Here is a 20,850-nt window from a genome sequence, read left to right on the forward strand (position 1 = left end):
CTCTAAGTCCCCTTCAACGTCGGCCAGCTCCCTACTACGTATACTTTCTGCTACTACTACATACTACGTAGACTTTCTCTGATGCTGGTCAGAAACGCAACACACCCTCAGATAAACAAGAAATTCAGTTTTTCCTTTTTCCTTGGTAACGCCAAAGCGCTTGAACCTCGTAGGCGCAGAGAATTGTGCGCCGTTTATTTACCGACGATAGCAGAACAATCTTCAAATATCAGCCACGCAAACAGGAAATGCAAACAGATACAAATGCAATATTTTGCAAAACATCACGTCGGCGTGGTTGAACCAAAGCAAGTAAAACGTTGAACAATAAAACATCGTATAAGCACGCGTACGAGCACTACGGCGTCGCACGTACTACTGTCACCGTCACACACTGTAGTACCAGCGTGCGGGAGCGTCAAGGGGAGCCGTGAGCTCTGCGCAGTCAGTCCTCAACACTGCCGCGACCAGCGAGAGCGCGAAAGTCAGAAAATAAATGTTACACCGCGAGCACTTAACTCGCTGGTTCGTTGTTGACACGGTGGTTGGTGCACATGGAACCACGTGACACACAACGTCGTCCACTGTCGATACCATGCTGCCCACTGCAGTTGAGACCCGTAGAAACGAGTTATTGCGGGTGGCCTCGAGTGCTGTTGTCAGTGATTAAACTCAAACAAAAAGCGTGGCATGTTTACAAATGTTGTGGCACGCACCACTAATCAACGCTTAAATCACTCTGTTCAGTTGTCCAGTCTTAGTAATAACAAAAAAAAACTCTTATTGCTGCATTGGGCGTCAACAAAATGGTGCTACGGAGCAGCTAGAAATGTAGGCGAACATGCCAACTTCTTGGACTAACAATTACTTGCGATCTTGCCAGCACATTTGTCAGAAAATACATTTTGACTAGCAAAAGGCATAACACCTTCGAGGCGCAGCGAGATCACCTTAGTATGGATGATAACATTATAAGAAAGGAAACAGGGAAATCACGGTTCTTACACGATCAAAAAGTCATGCGAGGGTCTCGAATCAATGGCTAACGACTACGGCATACGATGACGAGTTTGGAAAAGTTGAGCAAAGGGGATACCACACGACACATAAGAAGTCGTTAGCACTGTCACATCGACATAAGGCGTGCCCGATTGGCTATTGCAGCGGCGGCGGCCGTGTCGATGTCTTGCAGCTTGGCGATGAGGTCCTGAACGACAATCTGCTCTCGCTTCATTCGCTGGGCCACCGACTTGGGCATGGCCGGAATCATGCCAGCTACGACACCAGTGATGAAGAACACCACATGCTGCGAGAAAGCAAACAACAAGAAGGACGCAGCATGGTTGTGAACGCGGAGAAAACAAAACCCGCCGGGTGTTTTCAGCATTAACACAGTCGCCTAAAATGCAGTGATTGCGATTACCTTGCCGTAAGACAGAGGCCTCTCCTGGTGGCTGCTAGCTAGCCCTGTAGTTTGTCAACGTATTTAATGTGCTTCCCTTGAGTGGGCGTGTCCATTACTTTCAGGCCCATTATGTTACACTGTGAGACTGACGGCTATATGCCGAAGGCACAATGCGCGTAATAGTACGGTTCAAATGTTCGCTATATCTCCTCCTCAATTAGGCGGCAGGTTTGTTTCTTCTTTGAGGGTAGTTCGCAGTCAGGCAAAATTTGTTGTATATGTTGCTTTTATAAATTATATATATTCCTTAATTAGGTTAGCGGGTTTACGGCTAATCACAAGTCTGACTACATGTCGATGTCACTACTTCGCACTCGGGTTAAGACCTTTCTTTGGCCATCCTAGACGTGTTGCACGCAGAGTCAACTTGTCGTGAATGCGCGCTTTTGTCATCGCCTCAATTCATGCTACACGTTATAAGATTTCCACCACTCAAATTAAAGGTATCGTATTTGCTGCTTCGCAAGACGAAACATTTACTGTATGTTTATTGTTACATTTCTCGTAGTTTTCTCAGCCACCTCTAGTAACGAGTCTCACTAAGCATTATCGCGTCTCGAAGCTTAGCTATATCGGAGTAACGGCTTCGCACTTTGGCCCAAACTGTTCTGTTAGGACGTCCTATAGAGGTGTGGCACAGTCGTAGACGGAATGAGCGAGCGAATGTCACCTCGAAGATGATGACGAAGCATAGCTGGGCGGTGGTGATGACCCAGAAGGTGCCGGACAACTGGTACTCGTTCTCAGTGCCCGATGGTTCGCGAAACCCCACGTACCTGCACAACAAAGAATTTCGCACCAACACCCAAATTGTCTAGCAGTGACATCAGTAGCTTGTGAAACTCCGAATACCATCCTCTGTCAACCTTCATCTTAATACGACTTGATTCCGTATTTCGCCCCAATGCCATTCAGAGCTTCTGACTCGTAAACAAAAAGCTGCGTAGTAGGCAAACTCTAAGCAATTAGCTATATGATGGCTAGGATGGTTATGGAACGTGGATTGATAGTTTATGTGGGGGCTTAGATTCCTGCTTCTACGCAATTTGATTACACTGCGCAGGCTTTGTAAGTCACGTGTGCACCAAAGGACGCATATATCGAGCAAACGTTAGGCAGCTAGGCGCTCATTGTAAACACAGCGGTGTGTTTGGTTCCAACGAATGAGGCCTGTATCAGCCTCCGCTGCTCAGCATCACTGCTACATGACCGATAGACGCTGCATACATATATGTGTCCAGCAATATCAGTAACCGCTGAGTGATTTCAGGCAGTAAAACCGCCTGTCGGTAATAAAACAATACTGCTGCATCTTATGGCCACCCTGCGCAGGTAGTTTGTTCGCACGACGTCTTCGTCTCTTAGTGTGCACCTATCTTTAGGCGATAACATTCTGCGTATGCGATACCGGATATGGCTTTAAAGCTCCAGGTACGACTATCTCCGGTAACCGCGGATACCCGTTGCACGCGAATCATTCGGAACAGTCAACGCCCGCATCTGCTTTTTTCCCTGTACGCTCTAAGAAACGCTGCTATCCCGTATATTTGAACATAAACGAGTATTTGACAGCACCAAATACTGAATTTCGAACACATACACAAATATTAATACCAAAGACCATTGTGTTTGCACTCGAAATCGCATTCGCACAAGCCCATTGGTGACATTGATAATACCGTATTCTGTATCGAATCACGGTCGCTTAAATACGTAGCATGTAGACGGCTAAAATCAATCAATGTTGTCATCAATCAAACTCTATGTACACACCACACAGCATGTAGGGTATTCAAATAAACTATTGATGTGGTCCGTGGTGCGCGCGCCTAATTGCACCATATCTATGCAGCGTCGCCTTAATATAGACTATGTGACTACATATAGGCACACGGGCACCAGCGATTACTCTGGAACCGTCAATAACTCATGCACAAAGCCGATGCGCTTGACCCACAGTTCACTCTTTCGACGATCGCCAACTGTGCTCGCCGCTATCGTTGTGCCCGGGTGTTGCTTGTCTCGCTGGGCACAAGTTCGCCCAATGAAGATATAAATCTTGTAACTCCCAGTTCTGACATTGTTTCGTTCACCACCGTCACTACAACGTGACAATATAGACAACACGTAGCCTGCCAAACTCGCAGTTTCGACTGTCTTTCGTTCACCACCGTCACAAGTGACAATATAGACAACGCGTAGCCTGCCAAACTCGCAGTTTCGACTGTCTTTCATTCACCACCGTCACTACAACGTGACAATATAAACAACACGTAGCCTGCCAAACTCGCAGTTTCGACTGTCTTTCATTCACCACCGTCACTGCAACGTGAAAATATAGACAGCACGTAGCCTGCCAAACTCGCAGTTTCGACTGTCTTTCATTCACCACCGTCACTACAAAGTGACGATATAGACAACACGTAGCCTGCCAAACTCGCCGTTTCGACTGTCTTTCATTCACCACCGTCACTACGACGTGACAGTATAGAGAACACGTAGACCGTCAAAAACGGTTACGACAAGGGAAAAGTGTCGCACCTGCACTCCCGCACGAGTTCCCCGTTGAGCGTGCTTTTGTTTGGCCGGTGGACGTCGTCGAAGTCGCTGGTGTCGAACGTGGCCAGCGTGAAGTTGACGTAGCCGCTGAGGCTGAGGCCCTTGCTGTGGCGCACCTGGTACACCAGTCGCGGGATGAACTCGCTCGTGAAGGCGATCAGGAACGCCTGCTTTGCGTTAGGTGGGTCGGGGCGTACGAAACAGATTGTTTCAGGGGGGTTAGTGCACTTGCGAATTGCAGCGACATAAATGCAACGAATTGCTGTTGCAGCAACAACATTTAACGTATAGACGTAGAGCATAATATAGATATGGACCTTACTCAAATTCCTTGGGATGCAGTTAGCTACTCTGAAGGAAAATCGCTTATTTCTACGCACCATGAATTACATAGCCTGTTTAGCTGTACTTCTGGCAAAGTTTTGAGATAAAGAAGGCAGCTCCACCATTTTAACCTTGCATTCCTAATTATATACTCCTAATCGCTCGCGATGTATATGTCTATAAACTTTCCTTGCCGGCTATAGTTGCTCTTTCGCAGGTAATGCGAGATATTATTTTCCAGGAATGCATTTTCCAATAGGCCACTTGGCCCAAATTAATACAATGTCTTGAAACATTTGCTATGACAGTGTTTTCCCAACGAAGTACCGTCCAGTGAGCAGTGTTTTCCCAACGAAGTACCGTCCAGTGAGCAGAAATTCTTATTCTTGTCCTTTCCACCAATATTGTAGAACTAGGAGCTAACTTCATCACAGTTAAGTTGTATTCAAGGTCAAGAAGTCTCCTCATTGCCACCTTGTAAAGCTTTCGTCGCGCGTGTAAGGAAAATGTATCTCCGCCAGATACACAAGGCGACTCCGCCAGTTTATTATTGTGTTCCTAATCGAGCTTCTTGTTCATCTCCTCATGGTGTCCACTGGTCGCTAGTCATGTGAAGCGCCAGACTTCTTCCTCTTAATTATGAACAAGATTATTAGCTATGCCGCATGGCTCCGAAAACTATGCTGCTGATTTTTTTCTTTCTTTTTTTGTGTCGCCTACCGATGAACCTGTAATGTTCCATTGCATCGCTTGTTGTGCGGTCCATATCTTTTCCGCAATAAGTGCGTAAGCTGTAGCACCGACCTTTTTCCGGCGCTTGCTTGTGTCGTAGTAGAGCTCGCGGGGCTGACAAACAAATTTTTGCCGTTTTTAGCATGAGTATGAATACAACGTCAAATGCGCTTTTTCGCTAGTAATGAACATATGAAAGTGACGAAGACAAAGCCCGAAATAGCATAGAGCGCATGGTTTTCACAGGTAAGTAATAAAGGAAGAAATAACTTAGGATCTACTTTAGAACCAATAATGTGCACATAATGTGCTGCGACTTCCTCTCGATCCTGCAGAAAGGGTATTGTGTAAGTGGCCACCTAGTCAATTGTCCTTTCCGGCCACCGATGGTTGGATGATTGGCTGGAGCTAAACGAGCTAGAAAGAAACCAACTGTGGATGCCTTTCTTTTTTTGTCTTTCTGGAAGGTATCCAGCCCAACCAATCAGCACTTCAGCAGCAGCCGAAGTGTACATGTCGACTAAGTGGACCAAGCTCAACAGAACACCCTCCTTAGCAAGTGGTTTTGCCGAGAAACATTTCATCAAACATAATACCGTACATTTTGATGCGTTACCACACATGGTATAGTTAGTGGCCGCATAAGTTGCGCTATATTAACTCAAGGTGGCGGTTTCGATCCGGACCGCTGAAGCCTCATTTCCACGAGGACGATTTGCAAAAATGTTGTGTACCTAAAATTTAGGGGCACGCTAACGTACCCCAGGTGGTCACAATTATTCCGGAATGTGCCTGTACAGCGTGCCACGTAATCTGACCGTAGTTCGGGCACGTAAAACACGAGCAGGTTCTCTCTCTCTCTCTCTCTCTCTCTCTCTCTCTCTCTCTCGCTCTCTCTATTTTTTTTTATTTTTTTTTTTGCAGTCTGTCACTTTAACAAGAGTACACTGACGGCAGCCCACGTAAATGGCGCCGACGCAAAAAGAAAAAAGCAGGCTGGTTCTGGACGCTGCGTGGTGGGTAGGCCACTCTCGACACCATTGCACGATATCTGTCCTCGCCAATGTTTCAATGCGAATTCGACGCAGGTCAAGATCCCTGAAGTGACTGGTCCAATAACGCTATTGTAGTAATATTGCTTAGGTGTGTCGCAGGTTTTTTCTTTCTTTTTTCAGGAACTCACATTGCAAATGACGGCACAGCGGGCGAGGAGCCTCAGAATGGCTTGCCACGCACCTACGAGAAACGGGGAACAAACGCAAGAGGTTAGCGTGCGAAATGTAAGCGCCACATATAAACGCATCAGGCGCTGTATAACAGCGCAAGCTTAAGCTGTTCTAAGAATGCACGAGATGAAAGAAACAGCGCAAGCACGGTACAACAAGTAAAAGACAGGTCACAGTGCTACTGTTTTTGTGTTCTCCTGTATTCACGCTGTTTCTTCACCATTTTAAGTGCTTAAAGAATATGTATACCTGAGGAAACAATTCAAGTGTGTTGAATATAAACATCCTTAACATTGCGTAAATATAACTGCTAGTGCAAAGCACCCCAACCAGTGACAGATTCTTTACTTGCAACAGGTCACCTTTACTTGCGCCAAATATTTTAATGCAACTTGTGCACAAACAAAAACTCGATACAAAAGATATTACAATACACAGATCTCTAATAGGAAAGCACAGCAGAAAAGAAGCGCGCAACAGAAAGTTAGCACAAACGCAAAAACAAAGGAACATACATGCGAGTATATTTTCTTTGTTTTGCGTAATACTGCGTTGGCCTTTTTTTTTTTTGCATGATCGCTCTCAGTCAACTTCCTCAACCTTGTCTCTTAGTGAACAACGTTGACTGACATGAATGAAAACGCACGAACAGAGGAAGTGTGCGAGGATTAAGCTTGTCTTTGGGTTCAGGGCGACAGTACTCTAGTGAAAGCTACATTTCTTTTTTTTTTTTTGCTTACGATAGCAGGTTACGCTTAATGTTCACGCAGGCTCTTGTTGCCTCTTTTCAGAAGCCTGTTGTATGTCCTGCGTGCCTCCAAGATCCGTAATCATGGAACATTTCAGTCGTGTTCGGCGACGGATGAGCAAGAACCCCGCGCAGGCTATCCTGTTCTACTGTATTACCTGCACCAATAGTTGTGCGGATGAAGTTTCCGCAACGTAGACAAAATTTCCGTACCGATGTTTGGCGCCCTCTCGGCGACTGGCCGACGTAACCGCTTGCTGTACCGGTACGCGTCGAGCCTGATCTCGCAGACATTGTTGATGAGTGCGAACAGGGGCGCCAGGGGAAACGCGGCCACGAACAGTGTAACGAAGCCGAACTGGATCGCTGCGACGACAGAACGAAACGTTCTTTATAAAGAGATGCCTGAAAGCCGGGTTTGGGTACGGCCTAGTTGGTATTCCATTGCAAATATCACTTACCGTGCATATAGAGGCAGGGACCAAAAGAACGACGAAGACAAGCGCTGTATAGCGCTTGTCTACGTTGTTCTATTGGTCCATGTCTATATATGCGCTGTAAGTGACGTTTGCTTGAAATGCCCCCTCCGAAGGTTTGACCTATGTGACGAAAGGTTTGGGAGCATGAAGGAAAGCTAAACGCTCGGTTATGTTACCTCTGCTATGTTATAAGCTGCTCTATGTGTAGGACGACTTTTTCTAGCATGTAATTTTGTAGCTTTGCGCGATTAAGTTTTTATCCTGCACAGTTACGAGTGTAGTTTGATTTGTTCGCCTTGAAATTGGTGTCCATGCTTAGATGTCTACGTCTAAACCACCACGGTGGTTCATTCGTGGCAGTGGCGTTCTGCTCTGCTGCTGATTGCAGAGCACGCGGTCGCAGGTTCGAATCCCGTATTGACGGCCACATTTGGATTATATACTGCGAAATGCCAATACAGCTGGTGGGTTTATAAGTAGGCACACGTTAAAGGCCTCAAGCCGGCTGAAATGAATCCCTTGACCCTGAATACGGCGTATCTCGTAGCACCGTTTGTTGTTGCTGACCGTTAAACCCGCGACAATTGCGTATTTTGGATAATAAGATGCTTCTATACAAGAAATTGTGCCGATTCAGCCCATCATCTCTCGTGCCACGTCGAACGTAAGCATGTGACGGTCCCCTTATTAGTGTGCGCTAATCACATACGTCAAGTATCTTGGGTGATCAATGCTCGAATACGTCCGTAAGCAAATTACGTAGGTCATGTATTACCACTACACTGCCCTCTCAATCGTTGTTCAGGATGTTAAAACGAAGTCGGCACAATCGCACCGCACTCACACATTTGCAGGTACTCGTCGAAAGGTGCGAGCTTGGGGCACTCCTCGAGGTTGTAGTCTTCCTCCCAACGCGCGAGCTTGGATTTCTGCTCGGCGGCTTCCTTGCCGAGTCGCCTACGACGCTGCCGCCACCACGCCTTGACGATGCTGGATCAGACGCAGGGTTTGAAAGGTTGCACCGAGCCACAAGCTTCGCTGAAAGCTCGTACACGTGTGGGAGGGGTGAAGTTATTGTCATTGAGTGTCCAGGACTTCTCGATGTCCTTAGAGCGGGTGGTTTTCCAAGTAGAAAATCTGCCGATTGCTTGAAGCCGACAGCGCAATTCAAATTCCCAAACACGTTTTCTCGTAGTTGCGTCTACAACTTCCACAATAAATCGAATTGCGTGATTGTATTACAAAGTTTCACTAATTCACTAATTAAGTTTGAACTAATTACGTGACAGTGAATATTGCGAAGTAAGAATTATAGCCAGTGAGCCTGTTAAGCCATATCCGATTGCAAAGAATCATGATTCTCTATGCTATGTGTTAATGGCGAACGTTAGCGATGCGCTGTGCATGGCCGCTAGAAGGAGACGTCACTCCTCTCAATTGGTGATATATAGGTTCAGATGTGCGACACCTTGGATGTAGTAATTACGTGATTCCTTGCGATTTAAATGTATGACATTTACTGTTACAACAAATTAAATGACACATACATATTTATCTCATGTGAGGCGCCACACCATTTTGGTCGTGAATGCAAGCCGTGAGAAGTGTCTCTAGCACTTGTAACGTTCCCTGCTATGTCTGTAACGCGAGTAAAGATGAGCCTTGCTCTATTTGACGGTCCTTTCCTCAATATTGTTAGTAGTGGTACCGCTAACGATTCCCTCTTTGGTGATAACCACATGGAGCGCATTTGAGGCGTATTTCACGCGCTGAGCAGCGTAAAAGTGCCTCCGCGCTGCGTGTAACCCACGCTGTATTCATGGGTCAGTGGTATCCCGTATGATTCCAAGACAGAGGCAGCAACACCTTGCTCTATTTGACGGTCCTTTCCTCAATATTGTTAGTAGCGGTACCGCTAACGATTCCCGCTTTGGTGATAACCACATGGAGCGTATTTGAGGCTTATTTCACGCGCTGAGCAGCGTAAAAGCGCCTCCGCGCTGCGTGTAACTAACGCTGTATTCATGGGTCAGCGGTATCCCGTATGATTCCAAGGCAGAGGCAGCAACACTATAGAGCACATTTCGACCCTTTCGATACAAAAGTGAAGTCATGATGTTTTTTTTTTAGGTAACAGGATGTGGTTGTGAAGAAGCCGCGGAACGCCTGTATCAGAGACGTAAGCTTCTTGATTTGTATCCGAATTATCTGCTATTACTTTGCACTGACAAAGCTTTAAGGCCAGATATGCAGGTCCCATTCAGAAAACTTGGTAGTGATAGCAAAAAAATTCTATAGCATTTAAAAGCGAAGATATCTGTTCCTTTGTTGCTGCTTTATTTTTCAGAACGGAACATATTAGGTAGAACATACGAATGACGAAAGGCGTAAGTGCTAGAACTTACGGTAACACAATGCTGTTCCCGGTCCTAATTGCTTGCTGGCCCAACATGATGGTAGCGAGCTGGACGAAGACTTCGTATAGGCAACCGCCTTCGCACTGTGGCGTGGACCGGTAATTCGGGTGTCGGTGTGACCACCAAATAATACGGAAATCATTAGCAATACGAATAACTAACGTATATGTCTATAAAGTAGCTTTTACAAGGCGCTGAACCAAGACCAACATAGCTTTGCGAGGTTTGTTCCGTAATTGTCAAACCACATATAGTGGAACCACCATTCAGTGGCTTCGCTTCGGGACCTCTAAAAAATACATATGAACAAGCATGGCAATATGACAAAGTTGAAAAATACATTTACCGAGAAAGACAGGTTACTGAAGCGTGAAAAACAGGAACGTGGTAGCGATGCCGTTAAGGCATACTTCAGTAAACAACCAGAGCACCACAGTACGTTACAAATCAACATGTGTGTGTGTTTTTTCATGTGGTGTTTGCGTTGGCCAGCCGACCGTGGCACCTGTACATGTCATCCTTAGTTTTTTGTCAGTATGATTTGCATCTGATATGTAAAAAGTTCTTGCCGCAATTACCACGAAAAGGTCATTCTGAAATGTAAATGGCAGCCTCGGCGAATGCAGAAGTTCTCCTGGGAAGAGTTAGTTCCTGTTGCTAAGACACATGCGCTTGTTTCCACGATACCTCCGAGAACAGTGACCTCATATTCCTGTTTACGTCCCCATGCCACGCTGTACCGTCCTATACGCACATAGGATGATTTCAGACGACTCAAGACAGTGGTAAGTGGAGATTGCAGGAAGAGGCGTTTGTTGACTGCGCAATATTCAAACGTAATGGTGACAGTAACCATGAGAATGTTAAGAAGGATGATAATGGCGGCAGATACATCGTCTTACCGACTTTGAGTGTTGTGGTTGTTCTTGTAGATTAGAGTGGCATCATTTTACATGACCTCACCACTTCACCATCTACATATTTATTTATTTATTTATTTATTTATTTATTTATTTATTTATTTATTTATTTATTTATTTATTTATTTATTTATTTATTTATCCATTTATTTATTTATACCGAGTACAGCCCAGTACGAGGGATATTGCAGGATTTGGTTAATACGGTGGTGAACCAAAAATAAAAGGAATTATACAATGATTATTACAACATTACCAACTCTAAATATTAGTACAACAGTTAAAGCACTGGAAAAAAGAAACTTTTTCTTCCGTACTAAAAGCAGAGAAACAGTGAAATACACTTACATAAAGCTTTCACTAAGCGCAATATAAGCAGTTACACAAACTAGCTTTCAAAAAAGAGCCCTTTCGAATTCGCTTATCGGCAGCGAAAGAAAGCAACCAGGTGAGGAATTCCATAGCTCTATAGTGGAGGCGAAGAATGCGTTCTTGAAATATCTGTACGGGCGTAAAAAGGGATAAGATTAAGCTCCTGGAAGTTACACGTCGAAGGGGCCTTCGCGAAACATAAGCAAGCTGTGTTCGAAGTATGATAGGACTTGTTAATTATGCTGTGCAAACATTTTAATGATTCCACGTCACGAAGTACGGTAAGTGATAAGTTCAGTCCAGTGAGCGCATACATCGGTGAAAGATAGCGGTCATACGGGTGAAAAATTAAGGGGCCAGCTTTTTTTTTTCTTTGTAACTGCTGCTAGTCTCATTACCTAGTGATACGATGTGATGTAGCGTATACAAAAAAAAATTTGACAAGATCCTATAGCCTCCTACAACCGTACAAGGTGTACCAAAGTAAGCTCGACTCTAAGCGACGTAAAGAAGTACTAACCTTATCGAGAGTGTAGCCTCCCCAATGCGCCTCGCGTCCCGGATCGCCTGAGAACCTGAAACGTTGAGCGTACAAAGAACAGTTTACAAAGATGAGGCGAAATTTTACGGTCGTATGATGCAATATGCATGTGCGCATTGTAGAGACAATTCGTAAGAGCTGCAAAATGCAGCAAGTTTCCGTGCAACATTAGTAAGGGTAGCTAGCTGGAAAAACCAATTTTTGCAGGTCCATTATTTACGTAGCCTCATCCTTTAGGGTCGTACTTAGAATCGGAAATTTGATATTGTCTGGGCAATTTCGAAATTAGCTCGCTGCGTCCCTTCTTTATATTACGTCGCCTATGACATCACCGTCCAATAGTTGTCATGTGGTAACCTCCTCGTCCTCATCTTCAACCTCGCCTCAGCGCTATGATTTCTCGTGACCTGAGGCCATGTGCCCTTAAGTCCTCGACAGGCACGCGAATCATTGTGATATTTCGAAGTTTTCTTGCTTGTTAACTTATTCCACAACCAAGGAGCTTGATAAGAAGCTAAGAAGCGTGCAATAGCCGCTAAAGGAGAAAAATGATATGCGTAGCTTACGAAGACAGCGGTGTAGATCAGAGAGCAAAAGGGGTCGCCCACATTCTCATTGACATTCGGAGGAAGGAACTGAGCTGGGCAGGTGATCTAAGCACTACCGCGGGTAACCGATCGTCCGATGAAGTTCCAGAATGGTTACAGGGGAAAGGAAGCGCAGTTCATGAACGCAGATTAACATAGGTGGCGCGATGAAATTCGCAAATATGCGGACAAAGGATTGTGTCACGTGGCTCGAGACAGGGGTAATTGGAGATAGCTTGGAGATTGGAGAATTGGAGATACATTTCGTTCTGCAGTGGGCGTAGTCTGATGATGCTGGTGATGATAATAATGATGATTACGATGAATTCGTGCGGGCTTTTTCTCCACACGCAAGCTATAGAGCGATGGCTTCTGTGCGCGAATTTACAGGAATTCACAAGAGGCAGTATTCTAGCACACCAACTCAACGTAAAGTCATTCTCGAGATTATTAGCGGGTCCTCCAGTGCGAGCAGGCAGTAAATTAAGTTCAGAGCCACAGTAATCGGTGAGGTCCGCTGAAGTCTGCCGCGTACCACTAAGGAGTATGTATATGAACGAATTCAGAACCCTGCCGTCTTGCGTTGCTTGGTTATAAATGGCTTCTCTGGATTATTAAGTTCGGTCCAAATTGACTCAGTGGTCGCCAATAGGGCTAATTATAAGTTTCTAGTCGCACATGTCATTTCTACGGGGTATTGCTGAATTACGATGAGACGGCGGTGTCAACGTTCTCTGACCTTCCTTTGAAGAAGGCGATGTATATGAGGGACGAGTAGTTGTTGAGGAACGTGAAGAGGAACATCTTGAATGCGAAGCTGTACTCGTAATCGCGCTGTGTCCGAGGCCGTTCTGGAAAGTAAGGAGAAAGAAACGGCCTAAGCGAGTGGAGAAGAAAGGAGGCTGGTTAGTCTACAATATCTACAAGTGCCGCAACTTTTCTGCGAATGATTACCTTTTACTAGTACTATATGAAAACTTCCCAAGGATAAAGGCGCCCTACTCTGAGTATCAGGTATTGTAGGCATGTAGACATTGTATAACTGTCAGGTAATCATCATAGAGAAGCGATTTATGATGATGCCAACTAGGAAGAACGAAACAGCTTCTTGCGTCACCAGGAAAGGCCGTCAAGGTCTCAGAAACATGTGAGCTTTGGAAGGGCCTCAATTATATCAGCGTGCGCAACGCTAGACTGTGTTCACTGTTGAGTATAGTGTTGTACTCAGCCGCTCAACACATAATCTCGCCCTTCATATTCCTTTGAGCAATCCATCAAAAGAAGCGTGCTAATTAAGTTCCGTGGCTACCTTTGCACAAACTTTCAACGCTGCCACTGCGCGCACACTGGCGGGGTCACTCAGAATAGCGACAACCAGCACTGCAGACTCACCCAAATCTGTCAGGCGTGTGGCGACCCAGCCGTAAACCTGGAAAGGAAGAAGTGATTCCTTGTGTGGTCTCATCAAAATTGCGTGTGCCAAAGAAGCAACTGCTCGTTGTTGTCCGGTCACAACTGGGTTAGGCTTTGCTCAGTGTCCTCGATGTTTGCGTGTGTGTTTCTTTCTTTGTTTAAATAAATGAGCGTTGTGCTGATGTAAAATTTAAAAGTTGAAATATCCGGTTGACGCGCGGAACTGAGAGAAAAGAACACACGGGCGCCAACTCGCAACTGAAAGTTTATTTACATCCCTCTACCTCGGTGTATTGTGGTGCATGCGCAAAGCCAACCAGAACGACTCCGCCGTTCTCTCGCAAAATATTCTCGCCCCGCTTATTTTACGTCATTTCAATGTCGCGTCGACTGTCGCACTTTAGCACTATAGGCACTGAAACTTTTATACTCCTTGATAGTGGTTACGGGTGACTCTTGGGCATATGGCGTGGTGCTCAGACTAACGCAATGCGGAGATAAGTAAATGAATTACTAAACCGCACGCGCTGCCAAGAGATAACAGGTATTACCATAACTAACAAGAAATGCTTGGTATTGAACTCGCTAAAATATGTCATCTTTTTTTGCTAATTTGATGCACAGCTCTCACTTTCCTGAAGCGGCAGATAGGATAAAAAGAAACGTCAATAGTTTTTTTAGAGCCAACATGTGAATGCGAGGTCCGCAATGTACATATATCGTTGAATAAGAGCTTTACTGGGGACTTTAATAGCATTGAAGTAATACCTGTTACATATGTGACACATATTACTTACCAATAACTAACACATTTACGTAAGCTAGCCCTTTCAACGGGCTCGTTTCGCAGACTTACGCGAGTATGAGTTTATGTATGGGTTTAAAATGTATCTTATGCACTAATTATGAATACGAAATGATTCGGCACTCTCCTACAGTTTTACTAAACCGACTGTACTACAGTTTTACCAAACCGGCAGTGCTTACACGCCACGTGCTGCTTCGCTTACGATGGCACCAACTGAGAAAACTGCTGGGCTAACAGTACGTTCAAGTAAAACTCTTGCTTGGGCTAGTTGCTTCATGCTTGAATTAGTAAAGGCAAGGCGCACAAGACCAGGCCTCAAGAAGAACACAAACGACAGGGCCGGCGCCGGTCCTGTCGCTTGTGTTCTTCGCACGAGCGAGTAAACGGCACGGGAATGCGCATAAAGCGGCGCAGAAAGCCAACGGCGTCCACAGGCGAATCTCACTCTGGTCCGGCCAGAGACTCGCCAACGTGAATCAGAATGCCTTCGCACATTCGCGGCGCACGCTATGAACTCTACCGCTCGCATTCCTGAAGATGAGCGCGTTGCAACTCAACTGGCTGCCCAAGACACTACTCAGCCGGACCAAAACGCTCGCACCTATGGCGAAGCGATTCGGCAGCGGTACCTCGCTAGCCTACAGGAGGTCGCGGGCCAAGCAAATCTGCGACACCGTCGCCGACCCGCTAATCGTGCCCCTCTCGCAAAAAAACGGACCGCAAGTTTACGAAGCAAACATGTTTGTTCCAATCGGGTTGTGCAATTTACTCCTTCGTGTGTAACGATCTGTATATGATGCATTGTCTCCATTTCTGTTTTATTATGTAGTGCATATATGCGATCAAACACATGTGGGATTACATTGTTCTAAACCGTCTGTCACATCAAATGGTTTGTGTATAAGCAACCCGTTAATTGCGTGTTCTGTCTATTATAACTGTCATGTTAAGAGGGGCTGAACGCCTGTCAAGCGACTTTATTTCCCTTTTGGTTCGAGGCTTCCTCTATTTTCTCGAACGGAGAAAACTGTCATCGTTGCTCGTGGGTGGATTAAACCTTTAGTTGTAAGTTAGCTCTCGTGAGTCCTGTTCTCTTTTCCCATTCCTATTCCTTTCGCGCAATTTTCACTTTTTAACGATCCGCCAATTCACTGCAGCGCACAACCTTCTGAAGAACAATGCTTGTTTGACTTCTCGTATGCAGAACAAAGCTATTGCTAAATCGAGAATAGCGGCCCCTTATGAACGCGGTGTTGATGTACCTCGTGCGCTACGCTTCTTAGATGACCTTTTAAACAATAACTAGATGGCTACTTAGCGCACGTGTCCACAGCAGCTGCACGCACGGCGGCTCGAGCCAGCAAGAGATTGATGAGCAGTGCATGGATGTGCTTAGGCTAATAAATAACGTCATCATTTCCATGTAGAAAAGCAATCGCTACAGCCACAGTTCTCGACAATGCATTTGAGCAGGAAACATTTTAGGTTAGGTTAGGTTAGGTTCGATTAGGTTGGCTTCGGTTAGGTTAGGTTAGGTTAGGTATTGTGCGGTTTTATGCGCAGAGTCTCACGCACCTTGTTCATGCCCAGAATGACCGCCAGGTTAATCATGGACGCACTGGCGGTGGTGCCGACGTGAGCCACGAGCCGAGAGAACTTGCTCGACAGTAAGGTCACCATGATGATGCGGTAGCCGATCACGGCCGTCACCGTGCACAGCACCAGCACGAGCTGCGTCGAGAAAGCACGCGCGAGCCGTCCAGTTTTTGTGACGCCACGTTTACGTATGCGTGTACGCAACTCGCGCGATGGTAAAGCTCCCCCACCCCTCCCTCCTAAACGTTCATGAGAGACTGTCTCTGTGAATAACGCTATTTTAAATGCTATACCTTGAGTCTGACATCGGCAATGAAGCCTCTTAAGCTGGTTTGTTTGATGAGGCGGACACTATGCTTACAAGGCAGAGCAGAGCGACGAACGATTTGAGTCACGAACTACAACATCAGCACTTCAGGGCGCATGCAGCAAACTTCAGAATCTAGAGTATGCAGTTCAGTCGTGCACTCGCGGATTGCTTGTTATCGTTTAGTATAGCTGAATAGCTGAAAGCGGAGAACGCAATGACGCACCATGAACAGGAGAATAATATTGGCAGCGGCGACCCGACCGATCCTCTCCCAGAAAGGCACGTGGGGCTCGTACCTCTGCAAGAGAACGTCCGGTTAAATTCAACATTGTAGCGAGAAACAGCGAAGTAGAAAGCTTTTTTGACGGAATAGTTTATTTCAAACTCCGGAAAGAAATCTTGCCTTTGATGAGAATACGTTTAGTAGACAAAGGAACTCTTTCTAGGTTTACGACTGCGCTATGCGCCAGTAAATTATGGTGATCGCTTGGCAACGGGAGGTTAATTCTATCAGTTATCACAATGGCTCACGTTTTGCATGAATGTATACTCACGAGCGTACGTGCAAGTGCTGAGGGTACTTTCGCGTGATGCGACCAAAGTAGTTCCTTCACTCATTATGTTGAGGTTATTTGGTCTCCCTGAGAATTTATGTTACCAATTTTCTTAGTTCGACATCGCTCTGAAATAATATTTTTATCAATATTGATTGTCCGGTCATTTATGGCGATTCGCAATCAAGCTTTCAACTAGCGGTATTTGCTCCATAAGACACCGATGTGGACTATCGGTTGTACCTTTTTGAAATGAAACTAAAGGTGAAGAACAAATGAAAAAGAAATGCGAACAAGAGAACAAAATTTGAACGAACTTTCAAGGTATCGTCAATGTGTCCATGCACGAAACAGTTCCATGGGGTATAAGACCATAGTATTTGATGAAACAGTGAATTTGCTTTTGCGTTTGTGTATACTATTCTTAAATGAAAAGTTTTTCAAGATGTATTCTGATACACCGCTTTTTGTGTGTGTGTGTCTCGGGAGGTTGAACTAACACTTGTGTTTGTCTAAGAAAGATTAAAGGAAAGAGAAACTAGTATTTGCTTACGAGGGTGACGGGGTTAAGCTTATAAACCCGCGCCTTGGCCTCGTATTCCGGATTCACAACCTCCTACACAGCAGAAAAAGAAAAGTAAACGAACGATGAGTAAGCATAAATCCATATCCTTGTCGAGATGTGCTAACTTGAATGACCAGCAGATATACACTGACACTAATAAATACGTGACGGAAACTCCGATACCAGTCAAGCACTTCAAGATGAACATGAAGTACATGCCTTCTTTATATTTAGTTATAGTAAAACGATAGACACCGATGCATTTACTATATTGGGAGGATGATTGCAAGCGAGACCACTCTGAACTTTTTTTTTTTGGCCAACAAGTACGCCACAGTCAAAATTAGTGCATTTGTGAAAGTTACAATGGCGCGAAACAACAGCTCAGGTATCGATCCCAATCAGTCATGCTACAGGTGCATTTCCAATTACAAGAAGAACGCCGCAAACGTAGAGGTAGTGCAGTAGCTAACACGTGTCTCTCAAATGTATAGTTACTGCCGTTTTTCTAAGAGAGCCCCTCTCTGATCAGAGACTGCGCAGTCGCAGTCGCCACCGCACAATAAGCGTGCCTGGCGGACAAAACCGTTCTGCGAAGTGGCCTGATATTCGTGGGAGCTAACGCCCTCTCCATTGGCGATTGCCAGTTCCCCTGCCCACTTCCCCTCGCAACTCACGAGCGTTGGCAAAACGACATGTATTGTGCACAGCACCAAAGCAGACACTCGAATGGTCCTTGGGTAATGAACGGCAATGATGCGCAAGGTGTATCGTAAAGCACACTGCTCACTTGCAGTAGACGACTGGCAGTAGACGCTATAGATATACAGTTGCAAAGCTATCAGTGTTGCAATACAACTTCCGATCGGCACGTCCGTGGGTCTAATAAAATCAATGCACCGTGATGTGACAGATGCTGATGATGACTGAGGACATAATGGAGCCAACGGATCTTGCGGAGCATCAGGATGAACCAAACTAAAAATTGTCGGGGGGACTTAGAGCAAACAAATAATCAATATGTACAGGAATCAGTTACGGCACGATCATCATAAAAGATGCCGCCTGTAAAAGACATGGAAAACAAACAAAACATAATGGATGCCTTAATACATCTATAATGGTAAAAGTTAATATTTAAGTAATTTAACTGTAACGCAGAAGTGCCCCGTAAAAAAGACGACGAAAACGAGAAGCGTTAGGAGCCTTTCACAACTCGGTACAAAACAATCGAACTGCCACTGAAGCAACCCAGACTGAAGGGAGGTGGCTACGTGGCCGGCAGGTAACCTGTGATATCACAGCTATGCATCGCCCCTTCGAAGGCTCACCGTGAGGGTGTCGACGTTGCTCAGATTCCACTCCCAAGCGAGGACGACTTGTTGGCGCTTCCAGAACTCGATGAATATGGTAGCTGAAAGCACGAGAGCATTGGCGAGATGGAACAGTAGATGGAAGAGTACAAAGACTACTACTGACTACGGCACTGCTCTCGTGAGCTCTCGAAGTCTTGAGGTCGATCCCGTACACGGCGGTGGCACTTCCATGGGGCCGAAATGCAAAACCAGTCACGTCCTTAAATTTGGGAACGCGTTAAGCAAACCCAGGTCGTAAAAACTAACCCGGACTCCCCCACTACGACATGGCTAATAATGAGATTGCGTCTTTAGCACGTAAAACACAGGAATTTACTGCGTCAGGATAATGTCACCATGCAATAGAGCTATGAGATGCGTACTCTGGAATTCTAAGGCTAAGACGGTGCTTTCAAATGAACGGACCCAATTGCACGTCGGGTATGGGGATTGGTATAGCCACACAGAGGCCACCGGAGAAGCCGTTTCAGAGAGCTGCGCAATAGCTTTGACCACGAGATGTTCTTTTACGTGCTTACAATGCGTGGTATATGAACTTTTCATTTTTTTTGCATTCCCCACTTATCTGAATGCGACCATGGGAGCCTGAGCTCGCAATGGCGACCTCGCGCTCAAAATTTAAAAAAAAAGCTTGTCGTATCCATTGCGGCGAGCAATGACACGTGCCCCTATATGTGCGACTACTTGGAAAACCTACAAACACAGCAGGCAGAGTTCGCGTCGGGATACGGCGATCTTTTTTTAACCTTTTCACAGTGCAAATGTGGTTCAAGCATTATTTCTCTCAGCACAGAAAACTGCGCAAGCTGTTGTCCTGACTATGGAGTAATTACACGGTACTTGCACTGTGTTGCGTCTAAATTATTGTCCAATGTCACAATAAAAAAAACTAAAAAATTATAAGCCCCATAACCACAATATTGAATATTCTCTTATTAAACATATCGAATCCCATAAGAGGGAATATGTTCCCATATTTCATATGGGATTATCAATTATGAGTGATACGGGGCATATCGCTTATTTCAAAAGGTGGGACATATTGTTCGGTTTATATGTTCAATATTTATCGAAACAATACTTGTCATAGACCAGAGGTGTCTACTCTGTAGAAGCAATATTACTACAAATCAGTATGCGGTATGGCTTGTGGCAGTGCATTTGACGGTTGGTGGAAACGGACATGGAACACAACTTGCAATCGTTAAGATGGAACACGACTTGCACTCACCCCATAGCGACATAAATACCGAGAATCCGACTGTGCCCGAGTTGTCAAATATTGACACAATCTGTGTGCAAGGAAGATCAGAGGAAGTGCAGTTAGAATTCTGTAGGTTCGCTAGCTAGTTTTCAGCGCTGGGACGTTCTTTGTCGTCCCAACAAATTCCTATAACCCACTTAACTCAAGCCCTTTCACACGAAAGCGTCTCCAAATGGTAGCTGTAAGTGAAACAGGGTGTTGATAATCTTCGCAGGGATGTCACAAATATTTCAATAAAAACTTGAGATGTATCACGAGAACTTCCACTGTCGACAGCTCAGTAAAAAGAAAACTCCAAAGCGTGCCACAGTTTCATACATAATTCTGCAATGAAAGTGTCAGAATGAAATGCATGCTTTGCCGAAGATGGCGTCAATATTGCAAACGTGGATTCAAAACACATTTGTTCAGTTAACAAAAGAGTGTAAATTTCATCTCATGTTGTTATAATGCACGTTTCCCTAAACAAGGCCTAGCTGGACTTTCATATTCATCCCGTAGACGTCACGCTCTGAATTTGAATACTTGTGTTGTCTGCGGCAAAAATATTGATATGAACGTCGCCCTTCCGTGGAATACCTTACAACCTGCTCC

General features: G+C 45.3%; 2 protein-coding genes across 2 annotated transcripts; both read right to left on the minus strand.

Moving 5' to 3' along the window:
* Positions 1 to 222: 222 nt before the first annotated feature.
* On the minus strand, positions 223 to 8,494 carry LOC126543645 (anoctamin-1-like). The gene is made up of 6 exons (XM_055078130.2): positions 8,378 to 8,494; positions 7,268 to 7,420; positions 6,264 to 6,316; positions 4,007 to 4,191; positions 2,136 to 2,241; positions 223 to 1,306 (listed from the first exon to the last, which is right to left on the minus strand). The coding sequence occupies exons 1-6, from the start codon at positions 8,379 to 8,381 to the stop codon at positions 1,127 to 1,129; spliced, it is 681 nt and encodes a 226-aa protein (XP_054934105.2). The 5' UTR covers positions 8,382 to 8,494; the 3' UTR covers positions 223 to 1,126.
* LOC140212815 (anoctamin-4-like) lies at positions 8,440 to 20,279 on the minus strand. Its single transcript, XM_072285010.1, has 9 exons — positions 20,224 to 20,279; positions 18,948 to 19,030; positions 17,605 to 17,667; positions 16,721 to 16,795; positions 16,167 to 16,322; positions 13,763 to 13,799; positions 13,110 to 13,221; positions 11,763 to 11,817; positions 8,440 to 8,523 (listed from the first exon to the last, which is right to left on the minus strand). The coding sequence occupies exons 1-9, from the start codon at positions 20,234 to 20,236 to the stop codon at positions 8,491 to 8,493; spliced, it is 627 nt and encodes a 208-aa protein (XP_072141111.1). The 5' UTR covers positions 20,237 to 20,279; the 3' UTR covers positions 8,440 to 8,490.
* Between the last annotated feature and the right edge of the window lie 571 nt (positions 20,280 to 20,850).

This window comes from Dermacentor andersoni, chromosome 10 (assembly GCF_023375885.2).
Source record: "Dermacentor andersoni chromosome 10, qqDerAnde1_hic_scaffold, whole genome shotgun sequence".
In the NCBI taxonomy this organism is placed as follows: domain Eukaryota; kingdom Metazoa; phylum Arthropoda; class Arachnida; order Ixodida; family Ixodidae; genus Dermacentor; species Dermacentor andersoni.

Excerpts from the sequence above, each read along its gene's own strand:
- LOC126543645 (XM_055078130.2), bottom strand. Across the intron at positions 6,317-7,267 it reads CGAGAGGGCGCCAAACATCG|GTGCGTGGCAAGCCATTCTG; the intron begins GTACGGAAATTT and ends CGTTTCTCGTAG. Across the intron at positions 1,307-2,135 it reads GCTTCGTCATCATCTTCGAG|CATGTGGTGTTCTTCATCAC; the intron begins GTGACATTCGCT and ends GCTTTCTCGCAG.
- LOC140212815 (XM_072285010.1), bottom strand. Across the intron at positions 17,668-18,947 it reads GCAACGTCGACACCCTCACG|GAGGTTGTGAATCCGGAATA; the intron begins GTGAGCCTTCGA and ends TCTGCTGTGTAG. Across the intron at positions 11,818-13,109 it reads ATCGCCTTCTTCAAAGGAAG|GTTCTCAGGCGATCCGGGAC; the intron begins GTCAGAGAACGT and ends TCAACGTTTCAG.